At 52.9% G+C, this 22,267-nt stretch overlaps 1 protein-coding gene across 3 annotated transcripts in view; it reads left to right on the top strand.

Moving 5' to 3' along the window:
* Positions 1–9,347: 9,347 nt before the first annotated feature.
* Positions 9,348–22,267, top strand: part of Grik3 (glutamate receptor, ionotropic, kainate 3) — a 223,915-nt gene continuing 210,995 nt past the window's right edge. For 2 of the 3 annotated variants that reach the window (XM_006502772.3, XM_017319980.2), the window contains exon 1: positions 9,348–10,034. In XM_006502772.3, coding sequence (XP_006502835.1) covers positions 9,920–10,034 — 115 coding nt within the window. In that variant the 5' untranslated portion in view covers positions 9,348–9,919. The remainder of the gene's footprint in view (positions 10,035–22,267) is intronic. The other variant, NM_001081097.3, reaches the window with a different exon arrangement.

The raw sequence follows: 22,267 nt of genomic DNA on the forward strand, positions 1-22,267 counted from the left end.
CATCTCTCTTTCCATTTTAGAAAAGCTCCTTCAACAGGCCTTTCCTGCGCTGATCTTGATCAAGGATTCCATTGGTGTTTGCTAGGGGCCTTTTCAGCTCCCATAGCATCAGCTTGGGAGTGCTTGGTCTGATGTATGGAAGCTCTATTGCCAGGCCTTGCTCATCAGGTGTCCTGAGAGTTCCCGAAGGACAGGGATCCAGAGCTGTGCACAGAGTAGGTGGCCACAGAACACACACTAGGGGTCCTACCAGTGTATTGTCTGGTAGGGGCATGGATGGTGCTACTGAAGCTTCATGGGACCCCAGGTGTCTTCCTAAGAGAAGATGCTGAGCCTGGCTTCCGGCTCCTGCTATCTGCAGCAGCCACTCTCAGCAGGAGCATCTCCCCTTCCTTCTTCACCCACACCCATGTTTCCCTTGCTGGGCACTGAGATCTGCTTATGGGGGAAAGAGGCCTTACCTTTGACATCCAAGCCTTTGACTTTGTTTCATCTGCTCTTCCCCCAAGACGCCAGCGGAAACCCCCCTCTGTCTTCCTCCCACCTGGCCTGTGCTTCAGGGGCTCCTGCTTTGCATATGAGGCCCTGGCTTGTCAGAGCTCTCATTTGTCCCTGGCACATAATCTCTTTATCCTCTCCTCTGACCCCAGAAACTTTGGCTGCATCCCTCTGTCTTTGCCTGTGCATCTTGGCTTGCTCACGCTGATCTCTTGAAAACCCACTTGTGACTCTACAGCCTTCCTGTATCCCCTCAGCCTGCCTGAAGAGTGGATTTCCAGGGATGTTTGGGATACGATAATGAATGGGCGGGAGGGGGGAAGCAGCTGGGCAGGTCTGGGAAGTAGATTCTACTGTGATTGCTATTAAAGTGCTCTCCCTTGGAGGATCTGGAAACCCGCTTCTATTTTTGCTCTATGGCGAGTGTGCAGATGTGGGCATTACCCCAAGCTTCCCAACATGAGCTTCAGGATTCTTTCTCCTCCATACCTCTGTTTTTTGGTGCCTGCCTCTGGTCACAAGAATAAGCATCAGCAAACCCCTTAGCCAAGGCCTCTTGGCTCCCTGAGACAGTTGCCTGGAGGCTTTCTCAGGGACAGCCAGCAGAAGGGTAATATACAGAAACCATCCCACGCCTCCTGGGTGTTCCTCTCCTTCCTGAGGCAGGGCCAAGTCGCCTGACTCATGGCTGACCTCCTGTCCCTCAGCCCCGTGGGTCAGAGTTCCTTGGATGCCTGAAGGATGAAGATGCCTGTTCTTTGTCCTCTAATCTGGTCCCCACTTGTCCCCAAGTTCTGTGTGTGCTGTGGCTTAGAAGGGATGCGTGTGCACATCCGAGAGGAAAGAGATTTGGCTGGCTGAGTCTACATAATGAAAGGAAGCCAAATCAGAGAAATGAGCCTGGTACCCAACCCAACCAAACCCAGGTGGACGGTGGAGCCTGGGATTAACTGATTGGCAGAGCTCTCTTCTTTGTCACCTCATCCTCCTGCTGCCTCAGAGATAACGGAGCTGAGCCTGGCTCCAGCAGCCCAACCTCTCCATCAAGGTCTCAGCCTTGCGGCCCCCCCCCCCAGGCTCCTCTTTGCTGCTTCCGTTTCTTCTGCCCCTAGAAATACTGGGGTACCTCACACCAAGCAGCCGGACCTTGGAATGGCCAGTTTGGCATCTTCCAGGGCCCCCACCCAAGGGACAGGGACCTCTTCTCTTTCTGAATAGCTCTTCTGAAGTGTCCTTTCACCACAGAGGTACAGCAGCTTCCCTCGGGAGGTCAGGGACACAGGAAAAGACACAGGAAAAGGCTAACAGTATCCAAGCAAGTAGGACTGAGGGCTCCATATGGAGGGAGCCTGAGGGATGCCAAAAGGTGGAAGGTGGTAAGGTGAAAGGTGGTAAGCCGGTGTGGTTACATTTACCTTTAATTCTCGTGTTCAGGAGGAAGCGGCAGAACAACCTCTATGAGTTTGAGGCCAGACTGGTCTCCATTCTGAGGCTCCTGGCTAACCAAAGCTACATAGTGAGATTCTGCCTTTTAAAACCCCCCACAAAGCTCCCCAAAGTAGCAGCTGGGAGGCAAGCCTGAGTGAGAGTGCATTTGTGCGTGCTTGTGTGTGTGTGTGTGTGTGTGTGTGTATTCTGTATATATTTATATGTAAAATGTATGTGTAGTTTGTGAGTATATAGTTATAATATGTGTATAGTGTGTATGCTGTATGTATTTAAGTGTGGTTTGTAAATATGTATGCATGTGGTATGTGTAGTATATGTATGTTTTGCGTGTGGTGTATATGGGGTCTTTGTATGTATTATGTATGTTTGTATGTCTGTTGTATGCACTCACATACATGTCAGAACATACATAAGAATATTGTGCATGCTACGAAGGGTTAGAGAAGAGCCATGAGCCCAACTCTGGAATCAGACACGTGCAAGCAGGCAGGACAGTTGATTGCCAAATGCCACTCGCCTTCATAGAGTGCCAGACAAGGTCCCTAAGCACACTGTACCTATCAACTCCCTTAATCCTCCCAACAGCTCTGCAGGGCAGATCATAATCTCCTAGGAGGGGACAGGGCTCATTTGCAGCCAGGCGATCTGGTTTTACAGTTTGTGGTTCCTTTCATTCTAGTTGGATGGTAGAACTTTGTATCGTGTGTGTGTGTGTGTGTGTGTGTGTGTGTGTGTGTCTGTCTGTGTGTGTGTGTGTCTGTGTGTGTGTGTCTGTGTGTGTGTGTCTGTGTGTGGTGTGTGTGTGTGTGTGTGTGTGTGTGTGTGTGTTTTGCAGTAGCAGGGGCATGCATCTGCACCTATGAATTGTGCAGGGCAAAGCACAGCTCTGGGGACAGATTCTCTCATTTCTCTCATGAAACTAGAAAAATCCATTCCTTTGAAAGAAATCTTGAGGACTTTTCTTCCACCCTTTTGTTCCCCGAGTGAGGCTTTCCTCTCTCCAGACTGTCTCTACCTTTGGTGGTTCTACAGGGCTCTCTGGCCTCCTAGCAACAAACAAACAAAAACCAAGGCACATCTGCATGCAGGGGTTCTTGTGTGTGGAGTGGGCATATTTCCCATCATCTGCTGTGGCTGAAATTTTGGCTGCCTTCAGCCCTGTTCTGGGCACAAACCCCAAGTGCTTTCTCCATCATTTGCCCATCGCTGGAAATATCTTCTTTCTCTGAAGCAAGGTGGGACAGGGGATGGGTATATCACTGGGGATGTGCTATCCATGACTTGGGGGTGGGGTTATGCCTGCACCCTGGTGCCCATTCCTTGCTGTCCTGCAGTGGGATGACAGCATCATCTCCCCCAGCCCTGCTGCCCCAGCCTCCTCCCAACTCTTCCTTCTAAGTGTCCAGGGCACGTGCTTCTTTCTCTCTGCTGACAGTCTGGCTGCTTGCCACCTTGCCTGTCTTTCGGGCAGAGAAGCGCAATACCTGTGTGCCAGCGAGGCACAGGTGTGCGTGTGCCACTCACACAGTGGCCCACCTGCTGGAATCTTGGCGGAAGGCGGCCTTGGGATGGGATCCACGGGAGAGACAGGCTGTGGCATAATTAAGAGGGAGCAAAAACAAAACAAAACAATGTTTTCCTTCCTCTCTCTTTTTCTACCACTTGCCCTAATTATTTTCCCACTTTTAAATTCTACATCAACTTTAATTAAGCTGGCCTCGGGCAGGGAAGTCTGGCAAACTTGGAGAAGTTCACTTGTTTATTTTCTTATCACTCAGCGATTGGATTTCCCCAGCACACTGGGTATCTTTCTCTCTAAGGAGGGGTGGTGGCAGCCCCCTGCCTATGGAGGGGGCCGGATGACAGGTGCGCCTGAGAACTGGTTCTGCAGCCTCCTCGGGAGACTTCCCTACCCAAATCTATTGTTGGCCAACTTATGCTTTAGATCTGCCCCCTGGCCCCTCTGGGTTTGCTTCCCCCCCCCCCCCCAAGAGAGTCTAAGATATGAGAGGGACTGAATCGTTAAGCAGCTGAAACAGCACTGGACTTGAGGGCTAGAAATGTGAGTTGGAAACTCTGTTTCATTACTTATAGTTATTAGGGGGAAGGGCACATCATTCATTCACTACTTCATTCATTTGCTCATTCATTCACATACATGTGGACACATTCTTCTCTGCCTTCTTCCTGGCGCCAGTGTGGGGATGGCCAGCTTCCACTCTCCACCAGCATGGGGGATGGCCAGCTTCCACTCTCCCCTGCAAGTTCCTTAGCTCCTCTGGACCCGTTTCTTCATCCCTGTACACTTGGGTTATTTCAAGGACAAGAGAAGAGGGCTGCAACTGGAAGCTAGTGTGACTCCTGGCTCTGTGTGGTGGCACTACGTGACCTCCAGAGTGTCCCATCCATCATCAGGCACAGATGCTGGGTCTTTCAGGGCCTTCTTCATCTTTGTGAGGAGGACAGATGCTAGACCATTCCTGGGGCCAGAGATGAGGGCCGAATCCTGAAGGTTGCTGAATATCATGGTACAGTGGGAGGTAGGAGGAGCAGCAGCTCTAAAGGATGCGTCGTGGAGAGCTCAGCACATTCCTGGAGTGTCCTGGGTTGGCATAAGTGATTGGAGGGCATCTGAGGCTCAGCCCCAATTGGCTGGGGTAAGCAGCAGGCAGGTGTTTTTGCTGGGTCTTCTGGGGAGGTGTGTGAGGGTGAAGGAGTGCGTGGCTAGGAGGCAGAACAAAGGACTAGTGACTGAGCGAGTGGACAGATGAATGACAAAGGAGCAGATGACTGTGCGAATGTATGAATGAAGGAACTGGTGAACGCAAGAGTGAGAGAATGAATAAAGAAGCAAGTGAGGGCTCCAGTGAACAAACAAACACACAAAAGCCTCCTGTAAGTGGATGCCTAAGTGGATCAATGGGGGGACTGGATGAATTAATTAGAGATTGACCGTATGAATGGGTGAGGGGAGAATTTGGTAAGGGATTGAAAAGAACAAATGAATCAATGAGTGAGTAGCTGTCTAAGGGGCTAAAGATGAATGGGTGATCTAATGAGTGAGTGAATGAATGAATGATCGCATAAGTAAATTAGGGACTCTGGGTAATTGTTGGAGTCAGCCAGCTAGCGTGACTGTGGTCCCCATTACTGGAGTCATGGGAAGCCAGGGGAGGAGCCTCATCTCACAGCAGTGGGTTGGCTCTCCACCTTACCCATTAGCAGCTGTTCCACTGTGTGCACATACAGTAAGAATCTCCATGTATGAGTATCCGTGCATCAGCTACTGTCCCCAACCACTGAAGAGCAGACGTCAGTAAAAATAACCTATCTCCGGTGGCTTGTCTACCTGTCTTCCCTCACCGCGGAGAAATAACTCGCAGCCTCAGGTTAAGCTGACAATAAACACAAGAATTGACTTCAGTGGGAATGAACTTGCTTGGCTCCTGACAAAAATCTAAGGTGATGTCCCTTTCCCTGGCTCGCCGATTGCTTGGGTGGCTGTTGACCTATGCTGTTCTCTTCATTCTTGGGACACGGGGAAGGGATAAAGTCCCCAGACTGATGTGCCTGTCTCTAAGGCTATAGGTCACCTCTTGACTTTTGTGGTAAGTGTGTGTTTGGCCGTTGAGAGGGTCCAGGGAAATAGAGTGGGGTCTGGAGATGGAGACCTCCAGGTTGAGCAGTCTCTCTCTTTTTCTTTCTCTCTTGTTCTCACCACAGCATCAGAAGAGTGGGTTGCAAATTACAACCCCAGTAGGCCATTTTCTGAGTCACAGAGGGAAGGGTCCAGAGCGCACCCCCCCCCCCCCGGCCCCCGCAGGCCGGGCTACAGTGTCCAGACCATCAGCACCTGCCTGCAAAGGAGTTGACAATAAGCAGGCTTCAGCAGAGGGCACTCAAGTCCTAGGAATCTCCACTCAGGAACTGCGCGCTCTGCTCAGTGGCTTCCCCGGGAAGCGGAGTCATGAATCTCAGTAACTCGAGCCCAGGGCCTCATCACTCACAGTGATTGTGGAGGGACTGAGAGCCGAGTGGATCAGTCTAAACAAAACACGCACACGGGGGACACATCCAGAGGAGCTAGCTTGGCCACCCATGGGGGCTCCCCTCCTTAACCACAGACGTAGGGATTGGAGGAAGGGACTGGGGGCTTGGGGGCCCTGAAGGTATTGCCCCCTTCTTCCAAGCCTTATCCACACCCCCACCTGTGAGCCAGTGGGAGGCATGAATCTAGCTGGCAGCGGCTTGGGCCAGCTCAGCCGTTTTAGGGGATGTTAATGAAATTCGGGAGCACTTGTCCTTTCAGACAGCGGCCCCTTTTATTTGGGAATGAAAAGCTGCATTAGTCTGAATGAGGTTTGGAGGCCTCATAAATCCAGTGCTGGCTGCCTCATGGGGGAGCGGGGAGCTGAGGCCTGGCTGGTGGGTAGGCTTGTTTACCAACAATTCCAAAAGCCAGGATTGGCGGCTCCCAATCTCCAGAGAGGGGGATTGAGATCTTGCCAATCCGGCTATCTGCTGGCTTTGGGGTGGCCTGAGAGGACTGCAGATTTGGGGGAGGGGTGGGGGCTGAGCTCTCCAGTTTACTCTGGTTAAGGACACCCCACCCCATCCCTCTCTGCTTTCTGCCCCGCCTCAGGCAGCCAGAGGCTACAGGGGTTTCTGCAGGGGGCCAAGAGGCTCTTGATAGAGCTGTTTCCGCTCAGCCCAGGTGGTGTTGGACACCACAGGGCAATACTGTCAACTCAACAGCCTGCTGGGTCTATGTGGGAACCCAGCCTGGCAAACAGTAGCGCCTAATAAATATTAGTGAAAGGAAGGAAGGAAGGAAGGGAGGGAGGGAGGAAAGGAAGGGAGAGAGGGAAGGAGGAAAGAAGCTAGCTGTGTATGTCTTTGGACTTTTTAAGCTTAGGTTCGTCATCTGTAAAGTGGAAAAATAACAAAAGACTGTCACAGTGTGTCATGGGGAGGATCAGATGGAGTGACAGACAAGGTTGTGAGTACCTTTCCTGGAACGCAGAAAATGTATGGTAATCAGGAGAGTCCTGGCTGTCATTGAGGCTGGTGTGTGTGTGTGTGTGTGTGTGTGTGTGTGGTGTGTAGCGCATCCCACCCGTCCCCCATGGCGGAAAGGGATGCTGCTGCTGTTCATGTGGAAATGCCCTAGCATCACACACAACTTGGGTCAAGAGCAAATGTCAGGTCCTGAACTGGGGATAGCAACTTCTACCCAGATCTACCCCAGCGTTCCAAGAGGGGCTCTCAACCCTGCCTGAGCCATATACAATCACTGCAGCCAGGAGGCTGTGCCCACTGCAACTTAAAGGGAGCCAGAGACCAGCCTCCATCCTTGGTTACGGAGACACACTGCTTAGGGATGCAGTTGGCTGGGGTGCCTGCTTCCTGGGGGTGCTGGTGAGGGGACTTTGAGGACAGAGCCATACTCTCACCTTTGGGGGAGTTTAGATCTTCTTCATCCATGTACGACTGTGATACCACCTCAGCTAGCTTTTAGGGAGACTGCCCCCACCCTTCAGGGCTCCTTCCTCCAGCTGGCCTCAGAAGTGTTCTTCCCTCTAGCCACACCTCTACCTTTCTGCTTCTTCCATTTCCTGCTAAGCCACATGTCCTCTGTACCCAGTCCACTCACATGCCACCTTTAGAGTTAGTCAGCCTTAGGCACTGGTAGCTGCTCTCTTCTCAGCTCTTTCCCTGTCACTGTCAGGGCATAGGATTATCTTCCTTCAAAAACACAGCCAGGTCCTTTCCCTTCCGGGAACCAATCGAACAAGCTGTGGAATCTGAGGGTCAGGCAATGCGCTGCCAGGGTGTGTCTCCGGTGAAGAGGCTCTCAACTATGTCCCATGGATCCTCTGCTCCCCTCTTCTGCATGCCTCCTTGCTAGGTCCTTGTGGGCCTATCCTGTAAGATCCCATGGAGAGGGGGCAACTGCGGATCCTGACGCTGCCGATCTGTGTGTCTTTGCTTCTTTGGGCAAATTCAGAGGCCCGATTGGGGAACTAGCCATTCTGGCTCCAGGGAAGGCCCAAGCATGGCCTATTCAGAGACCTCTGCATAACAGCTGATCACCTAGGATGTCCCGGAACTCGTACACACGCCTCTCTTTTATTGGGCAGAGCCCAGGAACCCTTTGCTCCCAAGGCCACTGGTGCAAGTTCAGATGGGAAGAAGTCCCTTCCTAATTGCTAATTGGCTACACTGCCTTATTCACAACTCCACACAATGCCTGGAAGCCCTGCGCCACATAGGGCGGGAAAGAAAAGACGGCAAAATTAACAGGCCTGTTTGGAGCGCAACGCATTATCTATTTGTAGGAAAATTAAAGATTTGCTCTTCAGATGTAGGGGGCCATGCTCTTACCAGGCAGCTGGCAAATGGGAGAGATTGGAAATGATTGAATAGATCAAATTATTTAAATGAGAAAAATAAATTCGCACACAGCCTAGCCGCTGCCCGGTGACAGATCCGTTTATTTATCTACTGTATCGGTACCGCTTTGTCTCTGTCAAAAAGGTCATTAAACTCGCCTAGCTGCGTAATTCGCAGCCTCCTGCTCCTGCCTCGCTTCACAGCCCTTCTCTTCCCTCAGCACCCAGCGCCACTTGAAAAAAAATTTATTATTGGTAATAAACAACATTTCTTTTTAACCCTTTCGGCTTCCCCCCCTGTGTATCCTACTCTGTCCCATGAACAATACAGTTTCTCTGTATTGTTTCTCAGGAGGAATCCGGGAGGGGGCTCCAGTTCCTCCCGCATAGTTGCGGAAGAGGACTGAGAACCCAGCGGGCTCCAACTCCAGCGGCCCTCGAAAACGAAGGCTTTTGCGAATTTTCTCAGTAGTCCTCCTACTGATGGTGCGTGGTCAAGTCCTACCTTCCACGCAGAGGGTCTGGCCTGGTGTCTCCCTCACGGTTAGTTTCTGAAGCTCCGCATTCCCTAGTTCAGCTCCTACGGTTCTCTGATTTCTACTCCCAACCCCACTCCCTAAACCTCCAAGCCCTGGGCCAGCCCTGCTTTCCCAAGGGCTAGAGATCAAGAGTGAAAAACAGCTCCAGGTCAGTCTCCTGCCGCCGCCGTCCAGCCAGCGTCGGCCGCGTGGGAGCTGAAAGGCGAGGCTCCGCAGACGGCAGGCTCCGGGTCTCGCGGCTCTCGGCGGGCGCGTCTCTTCCAGCTGGTCGGGCCGCTGGGTTGCCGCCGTCTCCCAGCTCCTGGTGCCAGCTCCGCCGCTTTACGCTTGGCTCCCCGGCTCAGTGCCTTGCCCTGGGGGCGGCAGGGCAGATGGGGACGCCTCAGCTGCGGAGGATAGTCTCCATCCTCCGGGTGTCCCCCCTCCCAAATCCTGTCCAGGGTCCCTTTCCCCGCCCCCTGCGCAGGTGTGAGCGCGCAAGTGTGCACCCGGGCGAGTGTGAGTGGGAAGCGTGTGTGCGCGGGGGAGTACGCGGAGGGAGCGCGGGCGGCGGGCGGCGCGGGAGGCGGGAGGCAGGGCGCGGGGGAGGGGGCTGGGAGGGAGTGTGTGCGCGCGTGCAACTCCACTCCGGGGCTTTGTGCGAGCCCGGGCGATAGCATCAGCGGCGGCTGGAGGAGGAGCGGCCGGAGACGCGTGCAAGCCCGCCCGGCAGCCGGGGCAGGTGGGAAGCCCGCGCGGGAGCCGAGCCGACGCGAGCCGGAGACGCCGCAGCCGAGTCCGAGCGGAGCCCGGGCGGAGCCCAGGAGCCTTCGCTCGCGGGCGGCCCGTGGGCGGCAGCCGAGGCGGGGCGGGCGCCGGCGGGGCGGCCCCCCAGTAAGATGTGCGCAGCGCCGCGGGGCGCCCCCCACTCGCAGAGGCGCTCCGGAGCCGGGCGGCTGGGCCAGGCGGCGCCTCGGGGGCTGCTGCGCGCCCGCGCCTAGAGCTGCCGCCCCAGGGAGCCCGCCACGGCCGCGCCCCGGGCACGCTCCGTGGCGCCCAACGATGACCGCTCCCTGGCGGCGCCTCCGGAGTCTGGTTTGGGAATACTGGGCCGGGTTCCTAGTGTGCGCCTTCTGGATCCCAGACTCGCGCGGGATGCCCCACGTCATCCGGATCGGTAAGGGCTCCCCTAGAGCCGGGGGTCTCTGCGCGCTCGGGTGGGGACGGGAATTGGGGGATAGTGGTGCTCTGAACGTGATCCGAAAGATTGTCCCAACCTCCCTCTAGGCTGCAGGGTTCGGGTGTCTGCTGGGAGCTCTTAGAGGGGGAGGACAAAGTTCCAAAGCCCGGGTCGCGGGGCCTTACGGGGAAGAGGCAACCGGGCCGCGGTGGCTAGGGAACCTGGATACGCTCCGGGGTAGGCGACGCGGTGGAGTGTGGCGAAGGTTCTAGCCCTAAGCCAGCGCCTCGGGGGAATTTCGCCGCGACTGCTGGCAAGGATGGCCGCAGACCTAGTTCTGGGACTGGCTTCTGCGCAGAGTGGGAGCCCTGGGGAAGGCGCCAACTTCTCTCCCCCCCACGGGCACCTCGCTGGAGCAAGGGGTACAGGGGATGGATTCGCCGGATTAGGATGGCGGATTTCCTTGCCCCTAGTTGGCCGAGGCTCGGGGCAGGAGAGGGTCAGTCCCCTGCTTGTCGCTAGAGCAGGTCCCCCAGGCCCAGGCCTCTTTCGATGAGGAGTAACCGAGACTGGGAAAAGGAAGCGCAGGAGGCAACCCTGCGCAGCCGGGGACGAGGGTTGCGAGTGGCTTTTAAAGTTAGCCGAAATCCCTCCGCAGCTGGCGGCGGCTGGCAGTCTGCGCGCGGCTTTTTGGGGCTCTGGCTTCTCGGCTTCTCTCACCGCTGCAGATTTCTTACTCTGGGCTTTAACTTTGTTGTGGCCGCCGGAGGCACCCTGCGTGGCAGCGCTCAGGGCTGGGCGGGAGCCCACGCGAGTCTTTAGCCCACTCACTTCTCGGGGCTGAGCTAAGCTGGGCTACCCAGGAGCCATCGTTACCGTGGGCGGCCCGCACCAGGCCGGAGACCTGGGCAGCTCGGGCTCGCGAGACACCAACATCTGGTGCGCAGCCTACCGAGCTCTACCGAGACAAGGCAACCTTCCTCCTCCTCCTCCAGGACTCTCTTCAAGGGGCTGCCTTTGCTTCTGCAAGAGCGGACTTTATGTGGCCGGCAGTGCGACGAGGATGCAGGAAACTCGGGCCAGGCTTGGTTTATGGGTACTTGAGGTTTCTCCTAGGAGGCAGTCCTCTCGTTCACTCTACCCGGAGCCACGTCCACTTGAACTCAGCTTCAGAACGGGAACAGAGAACGATCCTCAGATCTGCAGATGTTGAGGTCTTCCAGTGCCTACAGTCCGATTCCGGACCAGGATGGGCAGGCACAACACCCTGAGGCTCCTAGGGAAGGGAGGGGGGGGGATCTGGGGACAGACCTCACAGTCAAGTTTAACCCTTTGAAGTCCAGGTGTCTGGGCTGCCACGAATGTTTCCTGTCTATTACTGCCCCAGAACTGGCTTGGCCACCATTCTAGCTAATCGTTTAGTAGTGGGCCACCGCTTTTTTCATTTTTATTATTTCCTCTCTCAGTCCTTGTGGTTTTGGGGGACCTTCATGGTAGAGTGTCCTTGAGATAGAGAGGGGACCTCGAAGGGTGCTGTGTTTCCCCCACCCCCACGCTTTGCAGGCCTGTCTTCCTTGGTCTTTCCCCTCCAGAGGGTGGGGTGGGTGTGTTTCCAGCCCAGTTTCAGGAATGGAAATCTTTAGAAGCCTAGAGAGACAGGAACAGGTTAACCACAGCCTCAGAGATATGGGCTGCAAATGGGCAGGGTAACTAGACCTCACCTGCTCTTGCCACTGGGACAGTATATAGAGGTCTGCTCATTGCCCGGAGAAAGAACACATTCCAAACCCGTCCCTTTCGTGAGTCACAGTGTAATAGCGCAATTAGGGACGGCAGAGCCCCCTCTCTTCTAATCTTCTTCATATTAAGCCCTAGGATTAATTAGCGTGTCGGCCCAGACCATTTATATCCAAGAGCCCTGCCCTATTTGACTCCCAGCCCGAGGACTGGGGTGCTGTACTGATGCCAAACGTGACTACTGGAGCAGGGCCAGCTTTGGGTGGAGGATGGGAAGGATTTGAGGCCTCTGGGCTTCTTTGGAGCTGCCTGTCCTTCTAGAGCTTGAAGTTGAACCTCAGCTGGAGGTAGAGCACCAGGAATAGGGAAGCAGAGTGAGGAGGAGGAAGAGGAGGAGGAAGAGGAGGAGGAGGAGGAGGAGGAGGGGAGAGGAGGGGAGGGAAGACATGCTGCAACCCAAAGATACTACTGCCTTGGCTAGGCTGGATGCAGTCTCTCTATCCCCATCTCTGGGATCTGAGGCCTCTCTCTTGGCTGGGGCTGCAGGGATCGAGGCCCTGGAAACTGAGCTTCTCTGAAGCATGCTGGGTGCTTCTGCTGGAGCGGCTGGAGCTTGGAGCCCGAATCCCTCCTCCAGCAGCCAGGCGTCGTCGCTGAGCACAGGACCAGAGAGGGTTTACCTGCAGGTGCAAGATGGGCTCTCTGGCCTGGGGAGGGTGTTCCCCGCCCCTTCTCTTTGTGCCTCTTTTGGGGGCTGAAATTCCCTCCTAGACAAGGAGATGGATCGCTCAGCAGTGTGACAGAGTGTTCAAACAATCTGTCTTGAATAGATGAATTGCACTGCTCTGTCTTTTTGTAATTGTGTCTATCAGAGGGAGAGGTCAAGGCATTGATTGCTTGGATGGTTTGCAAGTAACAAAGGAGAGTGAGGGAGAGAGAGAGTAATTGGATTGTAGTCTGCGGGAAAAAATGATCATTGATTATTTTATATGAATATGTGGAAGATGTATTCTGTGTGTGATTATCAAGGGCTGCCATGGAAGAGGCATATTGTTCTGCGTTTTACTATTATTGTCATCATTATTGTTGTTTGGATGGATCCAGGTCTTCAGTTAGGATAAGCAGTTAGACTCTGAGCCTTGTCAGCCAAATGAGATTTAGTGACCTTCCATTGGGGACTTGGATTTATAGGTTTATAATCTACAAGCTGCAGCGGAGGGTTGATGGACATAGAGGACAGAGGCTTGGATTTCCTCGTCTTTCTGCTCTTAATGAACTGGATCACTTTGATAAAATTCTATTCTTCTTCTTTCCACATTTGTGCTCAGTTTCCCCTTATGTACACAGTTTGGTTGACATCCTAACTGTGGTGTCAAGTTCCCTTTAGAGTGGACTGCCAGGAACGGTTATCATCAATGCAGGTCTCCTGCTTATATCTTTCCTAGGATTGAGGGCTTCTTGGAATCTGAAAAAGGAGCCTGGCAGTAGTAACAGCAGCTGGGGCAACATGGAGAGTCGTGTGTGTGTGTGTGTGTGTGTGTGTGTGTGTGTGTGTGTGTGTGTGTGATGAGGAGCTCGGTAGCTGGCCTTGATCTCTGGCCAGCCAGTGGGGGGATTCAAAGCCAAATGACTGCAGAGACATAAAGCAGGTGTAAGGGGGTGGGAGGGAAGGGCACGCCTGGCTCTGCGTTCTTGGAGGCTTCACAGTCAGGGCAGGGCTAAGCAGTTTCTGAATGTACAAGGTTCCAGCAGCCCTTCTCGGGACAGTGGGACAGTGGGACAATCCCCCATGTGCCCCTCCTTTGATCAGATCATCCAAATTGTCCCAAACATCCGTCTCCGTTTGAGAGTCACTGCATGTTAAACAATGAGGAATTCTCTTGACTGGCCATGTACGGAAACATTGCGCCTTGTAGGAACAGACAGCTGCTGAATGAAGATCAATAGGGTCCCCCCCCCCCCAGAAGTAAATAGCTTCAGACAAAACCTGGGAGTGGCCCGAGGGGTCTTGGAAAGCGATAACTTGAGGAATTTCTGTTTCACTTTCCAGCCCAGCTTGCTCCCGCCAGCTCTGGCTTCTCCTTCTCCAGCTGGAGTTTTATTTCCCACTCTGTGCTCGAGATGCACCCGAACAGAGCAGTCATTTGGCCTCAGGATGGTCTGGGGTTTTCAGTTTTGTTTGGGGTGAGCCAGGCTGGGCTGAGCTTTTCCAAGGTCATGGGCATCCCCCTGTGACTGAACAGGATGGGCTGAGTTTAGAAGTCTAGCCCACAGTGCTGTTTTAAAGGTGTTTTAAAGGTGAGCTCTGGGCTCCTTGCCCTTGCAGAAATGCAAGAGTGTTTGTCTCCCTTTGGCATCTTTTGTAAACACCCCCCCAGCCCTCACTGTGAGCCTCTGTGGCAGGGGACAGTGATCATACAGGCACCGTGGTGTTCTAGCATTGGGAAGTAGAGTATCCTGCAGAGACAGAAGGTCCTGATAATCCTGTAGGCATTAGAACTGCCCCTCCTCAGGAGGCAAGGCCTAGGAAAGGAAGCTGCAGGCTGGGGCGGGGAGAGATTTGTGCTTTGTGGCTAGGGCTGATTCTGATGCACTAGAAGCAAGGCCTCCCTGTCCTCTCATGGTCAGCCACCCCTCTCTCCTTTCTGCAGCTGCAGCCTGAGCCCAGTCACCCTTGCTCGGGACCTGCTAGAGGCAACTGAGCTCTGACACTTCACTGGGTCATGTAAAAGTGGGTAAGGGATTGAGGTGCCCAGAATCTGCCTGGCAACAGAGAACTGACATCCAAGAATAAGGTCCATCTCTGGAGCCTGCAACCAGAAGACCCTGGTGTGTTATCCAGAGGCTAGAGAGGAGGGCCCGAGAAGGTAGAGTCCCCCAGAGGGCCAGCCAGAGCCGGTGCCTTGGCCTTGGCCTTGGCCTGGAGTGTTTTGCTTCGAGGTGCTGATTCCCCAGCAGCAGCAGCAGAGGGCAGTGTGTCTGTGTTCAGATGGCCACCGAGTCTCCTGCCTGGGGCCCCACTGAGTCTGGAGCGTCATCAAAATAATAAAGCAGCAACAATACCGTGGCCGTAGTTTATTGAGCACTTAATAGCTGCCAAGCTGTTTGGAGTGCTTTCCAAACAATGACAAGTAGCAGAGAGATAGTAAGTGCTCACTAAATGTGGCTGCAGCATTTTCGCCATTATCTGATTGAGCCTCTACAGTCTGCTGCTGGTTGGTGCTGCTCCCCATTTTGCAGACAAAGAAACTAAGCTGGGTGGACTCACGTGCCCAGAAACACATGGCTAGTTCCTAGTAGACACGGGACTTGCACTGCGGTCAGATAGCCTCCAGATCTGGTGCTTGCTGGCTCGGAGCTGGCTGTGTAGTTTGAAGATAGCAATAATTTATAAAGGGGCTAAATGCAGGCCCGGTGTCCGTGGTTCTGGAAGCTGAGCAAGGTCTGGCTGGGTGGTTCTGGGGTTCTGGCTGGTCTGGAATGGTTTTGGTGCCTTGTTTAGTGCTCATAAGTGATCTATGCAGTATCAGGCTCTCCTGGCTAATGAGCCTGGCTGATGGAGTACTGTGAAAACGGGTGGACGTCCAGGGAGATACACACTCATGTGTTTCTCTAGTCCACCTGGCTTTGGCCTTTTGACTGTCCAGAGCTTTAATTCAAGCCCCAGATAAAGGCCGGATTCGTCTGTGGTTGAGGCCAGTCTACTCACAGAAATCCCTCTGCTTCCCAGGAGTTTCCCAGGATATCCTCAAAGACACTGTCAAAGCTTTGAGACCTGAGGGCCCGATGTGTGTGTCTCACCTCCAGCTTCTATCACCCCTGAGCTAGCAAAAAAAAAAAAAAAAGATATGAGGTAGACTAGCCCTCTTTGTTCTTTCTCCCCTGCCTCACCTCCCATTTCCTACCCCGGCCTCATCCCCTCCCTTTCTCCATCATCCTTTCCAGGCTACTGATAGTTTTTATGTTGTTCTATTTTTAAGCAAGAGTCACATGTCCATCTTCTAAATGGAGCCTATCTGGTTTGGAACCGAGATTGGTGGGCAACGCATGGGACATGGTGGTTGCTGTCAGCAACTGCCACACTGCTTGTGAATGGAGGAGCTGTGTCACTTACTGCAGCAGTGACACATTTAGGATTGGCTCGGACAGAGGGGTCCTCACATTGTAATTGTCCAGCTTCCCTGTCTGCAAGGGGGAGAAATAGAGAATGCCTGTCTCTCAGAGTCAGATAATTGTGATGTCTTTTCAAAAGCGTAAGTTGGTCCAACGAGCAACATTAAGTCTTTGCTATTATTCCTGTAGTCAGAGACCAGTTCAGAGCCTGGAGTCTGGTGAAGTTCCCCGGATTGGGGGTTGGGGGTTGGGGTAGGGTGTCAGGATTTAAGGAAGCTCCCAAAAGATGAGGACTTTGAGCTTGCCTCAGTGATGCAACAATGAGTGCCTCCTTAAATCCAGACTCTCCCCTTCTGGGTGAGCTTCAGGCTCCACAGTCCTTGTATTTAGAGATGCTTAGCTACCAGACACAATCCTAACCAATGGGGCTTGGAGAGGTGAGACTGGAGGAGGGGCCAGGGAACTGGAGTTGAGGGCAACAGGCAGTTGGATTTTTGTGGGTCTTTCCTTTGAACACATGTTACAGTGTGAGGCCTCAAAGCCCTCTCTGCCACCCTTCCCCCAAATGACTTGGTTCTGTTTCTTTGGAATCACCCCAGAGTCCAGGCGGTCCCTCCTGCTGGTGTTTTCTTCTCCTCACAGCTCAGTCCCAGCACCGGTTCCTGGCTCTGCTCCTTTTAACCTTTATATCCCGAGTGCTACTGACCTTGACTGTGGCTAGGCTCGGGAATGGATTTGGGCTTTCTCTAGTGCGTGTGATTCTGCCATCTGCTTTACAGAAGGATCTGCCCAAGGTTGCCCACAGCCACCTTCCCCACATCACTACCAAAATGGATGTTTCATAATGATGTATTCTATGGATGATAAGCTAGTTTTTTCTTTATGTTTTTCACACAGAAGCCAGCGTGGGCCTCATGTGCCATGTCTGAGTTTACTTATGGAATTTTTTCCCTTGGCACCTCCAAATAATGGTGTGTCTGGGTTTGACGAGATGTAGCTGATTGGCGTTTCAGTGTGAATCTACTCCTGTGTGCTTGCTGCATGACCCGGGCTGAGTCACTTCCCCTCTAAGCCTCTATTTCCTCTCTAGCTGAGATAGAAGTCTTAACATGTAGTGAGAGTTTAGTCTGTTCTTTCTGACCTACAAACATTATGTATGTCTGAGCCTTACAGTTCTGCCTTCACGGGGCTGCCGTGTGGACTAAAGGTGATAACATGTGTGGATCTCTTTGTATGGAGCCTAACGCTTAATAACCGAGGAAGAGGAGGAGGAGGAGGAAGAGGAGGAGGAGGTTCCCTGGGGGTGGAGGCCGTGTCTCTGCCATCAGATGTGGCTCTGACACTCTGGGCTTTGTGTTCACCCTGGAGCTGATGCAACATGCAGCTCCCTATGTGTTCTGCTCACTGCACACATACCAATGTGCCCCAATGTGGAATGGGCAAGTCCAGCCACCGCTGTGCCAATTACAAGGGCAAGAGAGGAGCCCTTCCTAGGACACTCCTCGACCATTATTTATCACACACCTGCAGCCTGGGGCGCCGCGTTTGCATTTGCAGCGATTTAATTGAAATGCTTTTTAAAAAGCCTGTGTTGGGAGCTGGGAAGACCCAGGAGATGGGAATGGCACGCTCTTGAGGGATTAGCCTGAGGAATTCTGGTCAGCCAGCCCTTCTTAAATAGGGTGTTCAATGCTTGTTTCTTGGACTGGTCGGTAGGGACGGGAGATGGTCTGTGGCTGGGTCAGAGGACAGACGTTGCTGGCTCTTTTGAGAGACGCCAGGTAACACGAAGGCAAAAGCTGGGGAGGAAGTCCTCATGATGGTCTGAGGATAGGAGATAATGAACCCAGCAGAACTGGGGGTGGTGTCAAGCCTCTACTCCGATCCTTTGGTGCTGTACTGAATGGTGGTTAAGGACGGCAGAGAGAAAAGGAGTGAAGTGCTGAGATCCCTGTTTGTGTCAAGAGGGTTCCAGTCCATAGGAGACAATTAAGTCTCCTGCTATTCAAGACAGGCTTCTGGTAGAAGGGGTTTTATAGAGTTCTCAGAAAAACTGCAGGAACGAGCTCTTTAAATATGGCTACGCTGGGGACCTCTGCAAAGCCCCCCTGCCTCCGCTTTGCAGAACTGAATGCGCTATTCCTAAGAGCTGCCCAATTGGGCAGAAAAGCGGGAGCGGAAAGCCAAGGACTTCCCAGGGCTCCAAGCATCCCATTTCCTGTCTCCGGTGAAGAAGCAGGCTGCAGAGAACTCCAGGGGTCACTCTGGGCTTCTGGTTCTCCTGTATTAGCATTCATCAGAATCACAGAGAACACTTTCAAACACAGACAGCCAGGACCCCAACCCCCAAAAGGTTGCCACTCAGCTGGTCTGGGGTGAAGTCTATGGAGTTGCCAAAGTGAGTGCTACTGGCCTGGGGATTTGCTGTAGCCCATCTCTACCTGAAGACCATAGGCAGTCTCAGGGAGCTCACTGCTTCTAGGGCCCTCCTGTTCTTTAGTGCAGCATTGGCTGCAGATGGCCCTCCCTCAAGCCGTAACACACATCTGCCTGCAGTTCTGGGGAGGTGATGGGACCCTATCTCTGGAACATGAACTCTAGCATCCAACTATCTGGCCTTAAAATCCCTTCCTTCCTTCCTGCCTGCCTGCCTGTGTGAAGTTGGATGACTCATAGTGGAGAATCCCTCACCTGTGAAAGGGGAAAAAGTCGCTTTCACATCATAGGGTTTTGTGAGAACCAGCTGGCCTGGCATACTCGTGCGTGTGTGCACACGCGCGCAAACACACACACATACACACACACACACACACACACACACACACACCCCAAAACAGCAAGGGCAACACAAACTTTTTCTTTTCTTTTTTTTAAACTGGGCATCTGTGCCCTGCAAACTGTCTCACCATGAGCCACTGTGTCCTGTGTGTGTGGCATCCATGTTTACCTCTTCAAAGTTAATGACACACTCCATTCTTTTTTTCTTTCTTTCTTTCTTTATTATATGTAAGTACACTGTACCTGTCTTCAGACAGCACCAGAAGAGGTCATCAGATCTCATTACGGGTGGTTGTGAGCCACCATGTGGTTGCTGGGATTTGAACTTCGGACCTTCGGAAGAGCAGCCAGGTACTCTTACCCACTGAGCCATCTCACCAGCCCCCACAAACTTTTTCTATTGATCATTGTGGATAAGTTTACAGGTTCTTGAATCCAAAAGACTAACTTTAAAGGCCATCTTTGTGAATTCCAACCTGTGTGATCTTGAGCAAATGGTTACATATCTCAAAATACTATTCACAATGATCATGCCTATCTCCCGGCATCTGGTAAGGATTGGGTGTGTTAATGCACAAGAATCGATTAGAATCCCCCCCCTCCCCCATGTAGGCATTCAGTAACTGCTCTCTATTGCTCTTGCTATTAGATCACCCTGAAACTGACTGAGGTGGGCTACCTGTCACACCCTGACAAATAAAAAGGATTTTCATTGTCCCGAAGATGCCTAGCTCCACCAGCACGTGTCTGCCGTTATACTGATTGTTTATTGAAATCAGTAGAATTGAAGTCAGATCCACCTCCCTGGATCTTAGCTTTGGCCTCTGATAATGCAACTCCAGGTTACTCTGAAGTAACTTGGTTTTGGTTTTTGGTTTTGGTTTTTTGAGACAGGGTTTCTCTGTGTAGCAGCCCTGGCTGTCCTGGAACTCACTTTGTAGACCAGGCTGGCCTCGAACTCAGAAATCCGCCTGCCTCTGCCTCCCGAGTGCTGGGATTAAAGGCGTGCACCACCACTGCCCGGCTAGGGATCCTTTTTTCTTTTGATACAGGGTCTCACCATAGAGCCCAAGCTGGCCTTGAACTCATAGAGCTCCACCTGCCTCTGCCTCCAGATCAAAGATATATGCCACCATATCCAGTTGGTGAAATCTTACCACAGAACTTACTGCCAGTCTAGAACCTCTTTCGTCCTCAAGGCAGGGCCTGTCGCTTATCTCCTGCCTTTGAGTCTTCCTGTGGTTTTTCTCTTGTTCACTGTTGGTGGACAACCCAAGCCTGTTCCCACACCTCCCATCTCAGAAAGTGGGTATAGATGTCGCCATCCCCTTCCTCTGTGGCTTCCTTCCTGGGGTCTTTAGAGATGACGTGCCTGTGGGCTGGAGCTAGGGACCCCTGTTCAGAGCAGTAAAGTGTTGTGGACTACCTGTCATGTTGTGTAGCATGCCACATGCCACCAGAGCCTGCGAGGACAGGCCTTCCCTTTCTTCAGCCATGTCTGTTTTGCTGCAGGACATGGCTGACATCAGTGCCTGGCAGTGGCCAGAGTCTCTGGACTCAGGTATGGCTCATCCTCACCTCCCATCCCCTTTTCTTCTCCAGCAAATGCTTGAGGTCTCCTAGAATGTTCTGCTTCTCCACCTTGACCCCTGACATCTGCCCTGCTTTTGATCTGCCCCACTTCTACTCATACTCGCCTCTCTGCCAACATGTCTCTTCCTCCAGGAAGCCTTTCTTGATCTTCCACTGCCTCCTGCAAGTCCTCCAGAGCCTCCTCTCACTGTCCTGGGTGAAGTGCTCCCTGTGTTGTTCTCAGTCATTGTAGAGATAACAAACACGAGGTGGGGCACGGGGCACTCTCTGCTGTACTCTGTATCCAGCACAGTGTGTGCCTGGCCCATCATAAAGGATGAGTAAACACTGGTTGGGCGAATGATGATGGTCACGTGGACAGAAGGCCACCTAACTGCCTTGTCATTCAGTTCAGTGCCTTTCCTGTCTCGTCCCTGAGGATTTAATGAGCAACCTGCCTTTTTCACTCAAGCCAGGGTATTTGTGAGGCCTCTGGTATTCTCTCAAGTCTCGGGTTGGTCTCTTCTATAGCAAGACCTTCGTTGTCTAGTCTACTGGGTTACACCGGAGTGGCTGGGGTCAGTGAACCCTTCCTTTCTAAGCCCAGGATTAGACAGACATCCCATCCATTGTCTGGTTTGTATCCTGATGGCTCTCCCTTTGAGAGAGACACAGTTGTCCACTTCCAGAAGAGAGTGAGGATGCAGTCATGACCCCTACGCCTCTCTGACCTCACCTCTCTCCTTCCCACTTGCTCCTCGACATCTTTGCTTCTCTCTTGGGAGCCACTCTAAGGATATGAACTTGTGTCGTCTGGTCCTTAACAGGCTGATCACTCAAGGGCGGCTGTCAGGCAGAGTTACGGCTGAGCCGCTTGCACCTCTGCCAGTCTCCCTTCTTTACCCCCTCTCTGGATCCTGCAGGGATGCGTAGACAGCAGACTGACAGCTGAGGTGTAACATGGAGGTGAGCCGTCATCCTGGAGACTCAGGGTGAGCATCATTCTCTTTGAGAGCTTTAAGTGTTTGTGTGTGTGTACATGTACCGTGTACTCGCCAGAGATGTCCCAAGGGGGTTTGCTTCTGTAGAGCCAGCTTACCAAGCGGAAGCTTGGCAGCTGTTCCTTGTCCAAGGCCCAAAATATGACAGCAGTCTTCCCTGATCACTAGGGAAACAGAATTTTGGTGATGGTCTCCCTTCTTGAGTGTCTAGATGGCCTGTCTGCCACCATGGTAGAGCTGCGAGTGATGAGTTCATGACATAACCCGCCCCCCCCCCCCCATGGCCTTCACAGGCGTAGCAGAGGAGAACAGCCCCCTTCTAGAGCTAGGCCCTCCCATTTTCTCATGTCCTTCCTTAGGGAAGCAGGCAACACTTCATGAGCAGCAAGAGCCTGTTGCTGACAAGGCCATTTTTCCTCCAGTTTAATAGAGGTGACAGCCGTCTATTTTAGATGTCTCGTAACATCAAATCAGTAAATAAAATATGGGGGAACGCTCAGGTTAAACTGAATTACAGCTGATCCCTGGGGAGCGAGGGTTAGTGAGCCTCCGTCAGGGAGACTGAGGCCCTGACTTAAGAGAAGTAGAGCCTGGGTCTTCCAGCTGAATCTGGGAAGTCCGTTTTTAACACGGGAGGAGACTAGTGCGTAGTGTTTGATGCTATCAGGCTCCAGGGAAGAACCAGACTGCCAGTGGAGGCATGGCCAGTGTTGGGATGCCGTGGATGAGGATAACCGAGGACGCGAGAAGTGACCTGTTCTGTGCTTCTTGGTGAGCTGTGTTGAAAGCAAGGCTGGAGCATCGACCCCTAGTCCTGACCTCTGCACACAGAGAGAATACAGATTGGGTCTGTAGTGTTGATGAAGCTCCTCCCAGATAACAGCTGTTTGCAGGGTCTCCTGGGTTCACTGTGTTCAGCACCACGGAGAGCGGCCTGCTTCTGGACCAGGGCACTAAGCTCTGTGTTGTTCCAGGGCTTCTCTTTCTAGTCCTGGTGTAATCTAAGGTCATACTAAACAGGTCTTTTTC

The sequence above is a fragment of the Mus musculus genome, chromosome 4 (assembly GCF_000001635.26).
Source record: "Mus musculus strain C57BL/6J chromosome 4, GRCm38.p6 C57BL/6J".
Taxonomy (NCBI): domain Eukaryota; kingdom Metazoa; phylum Chordata; class Mammalia; order Rodentia; family Muridae; genus Mus; species Mus musculus.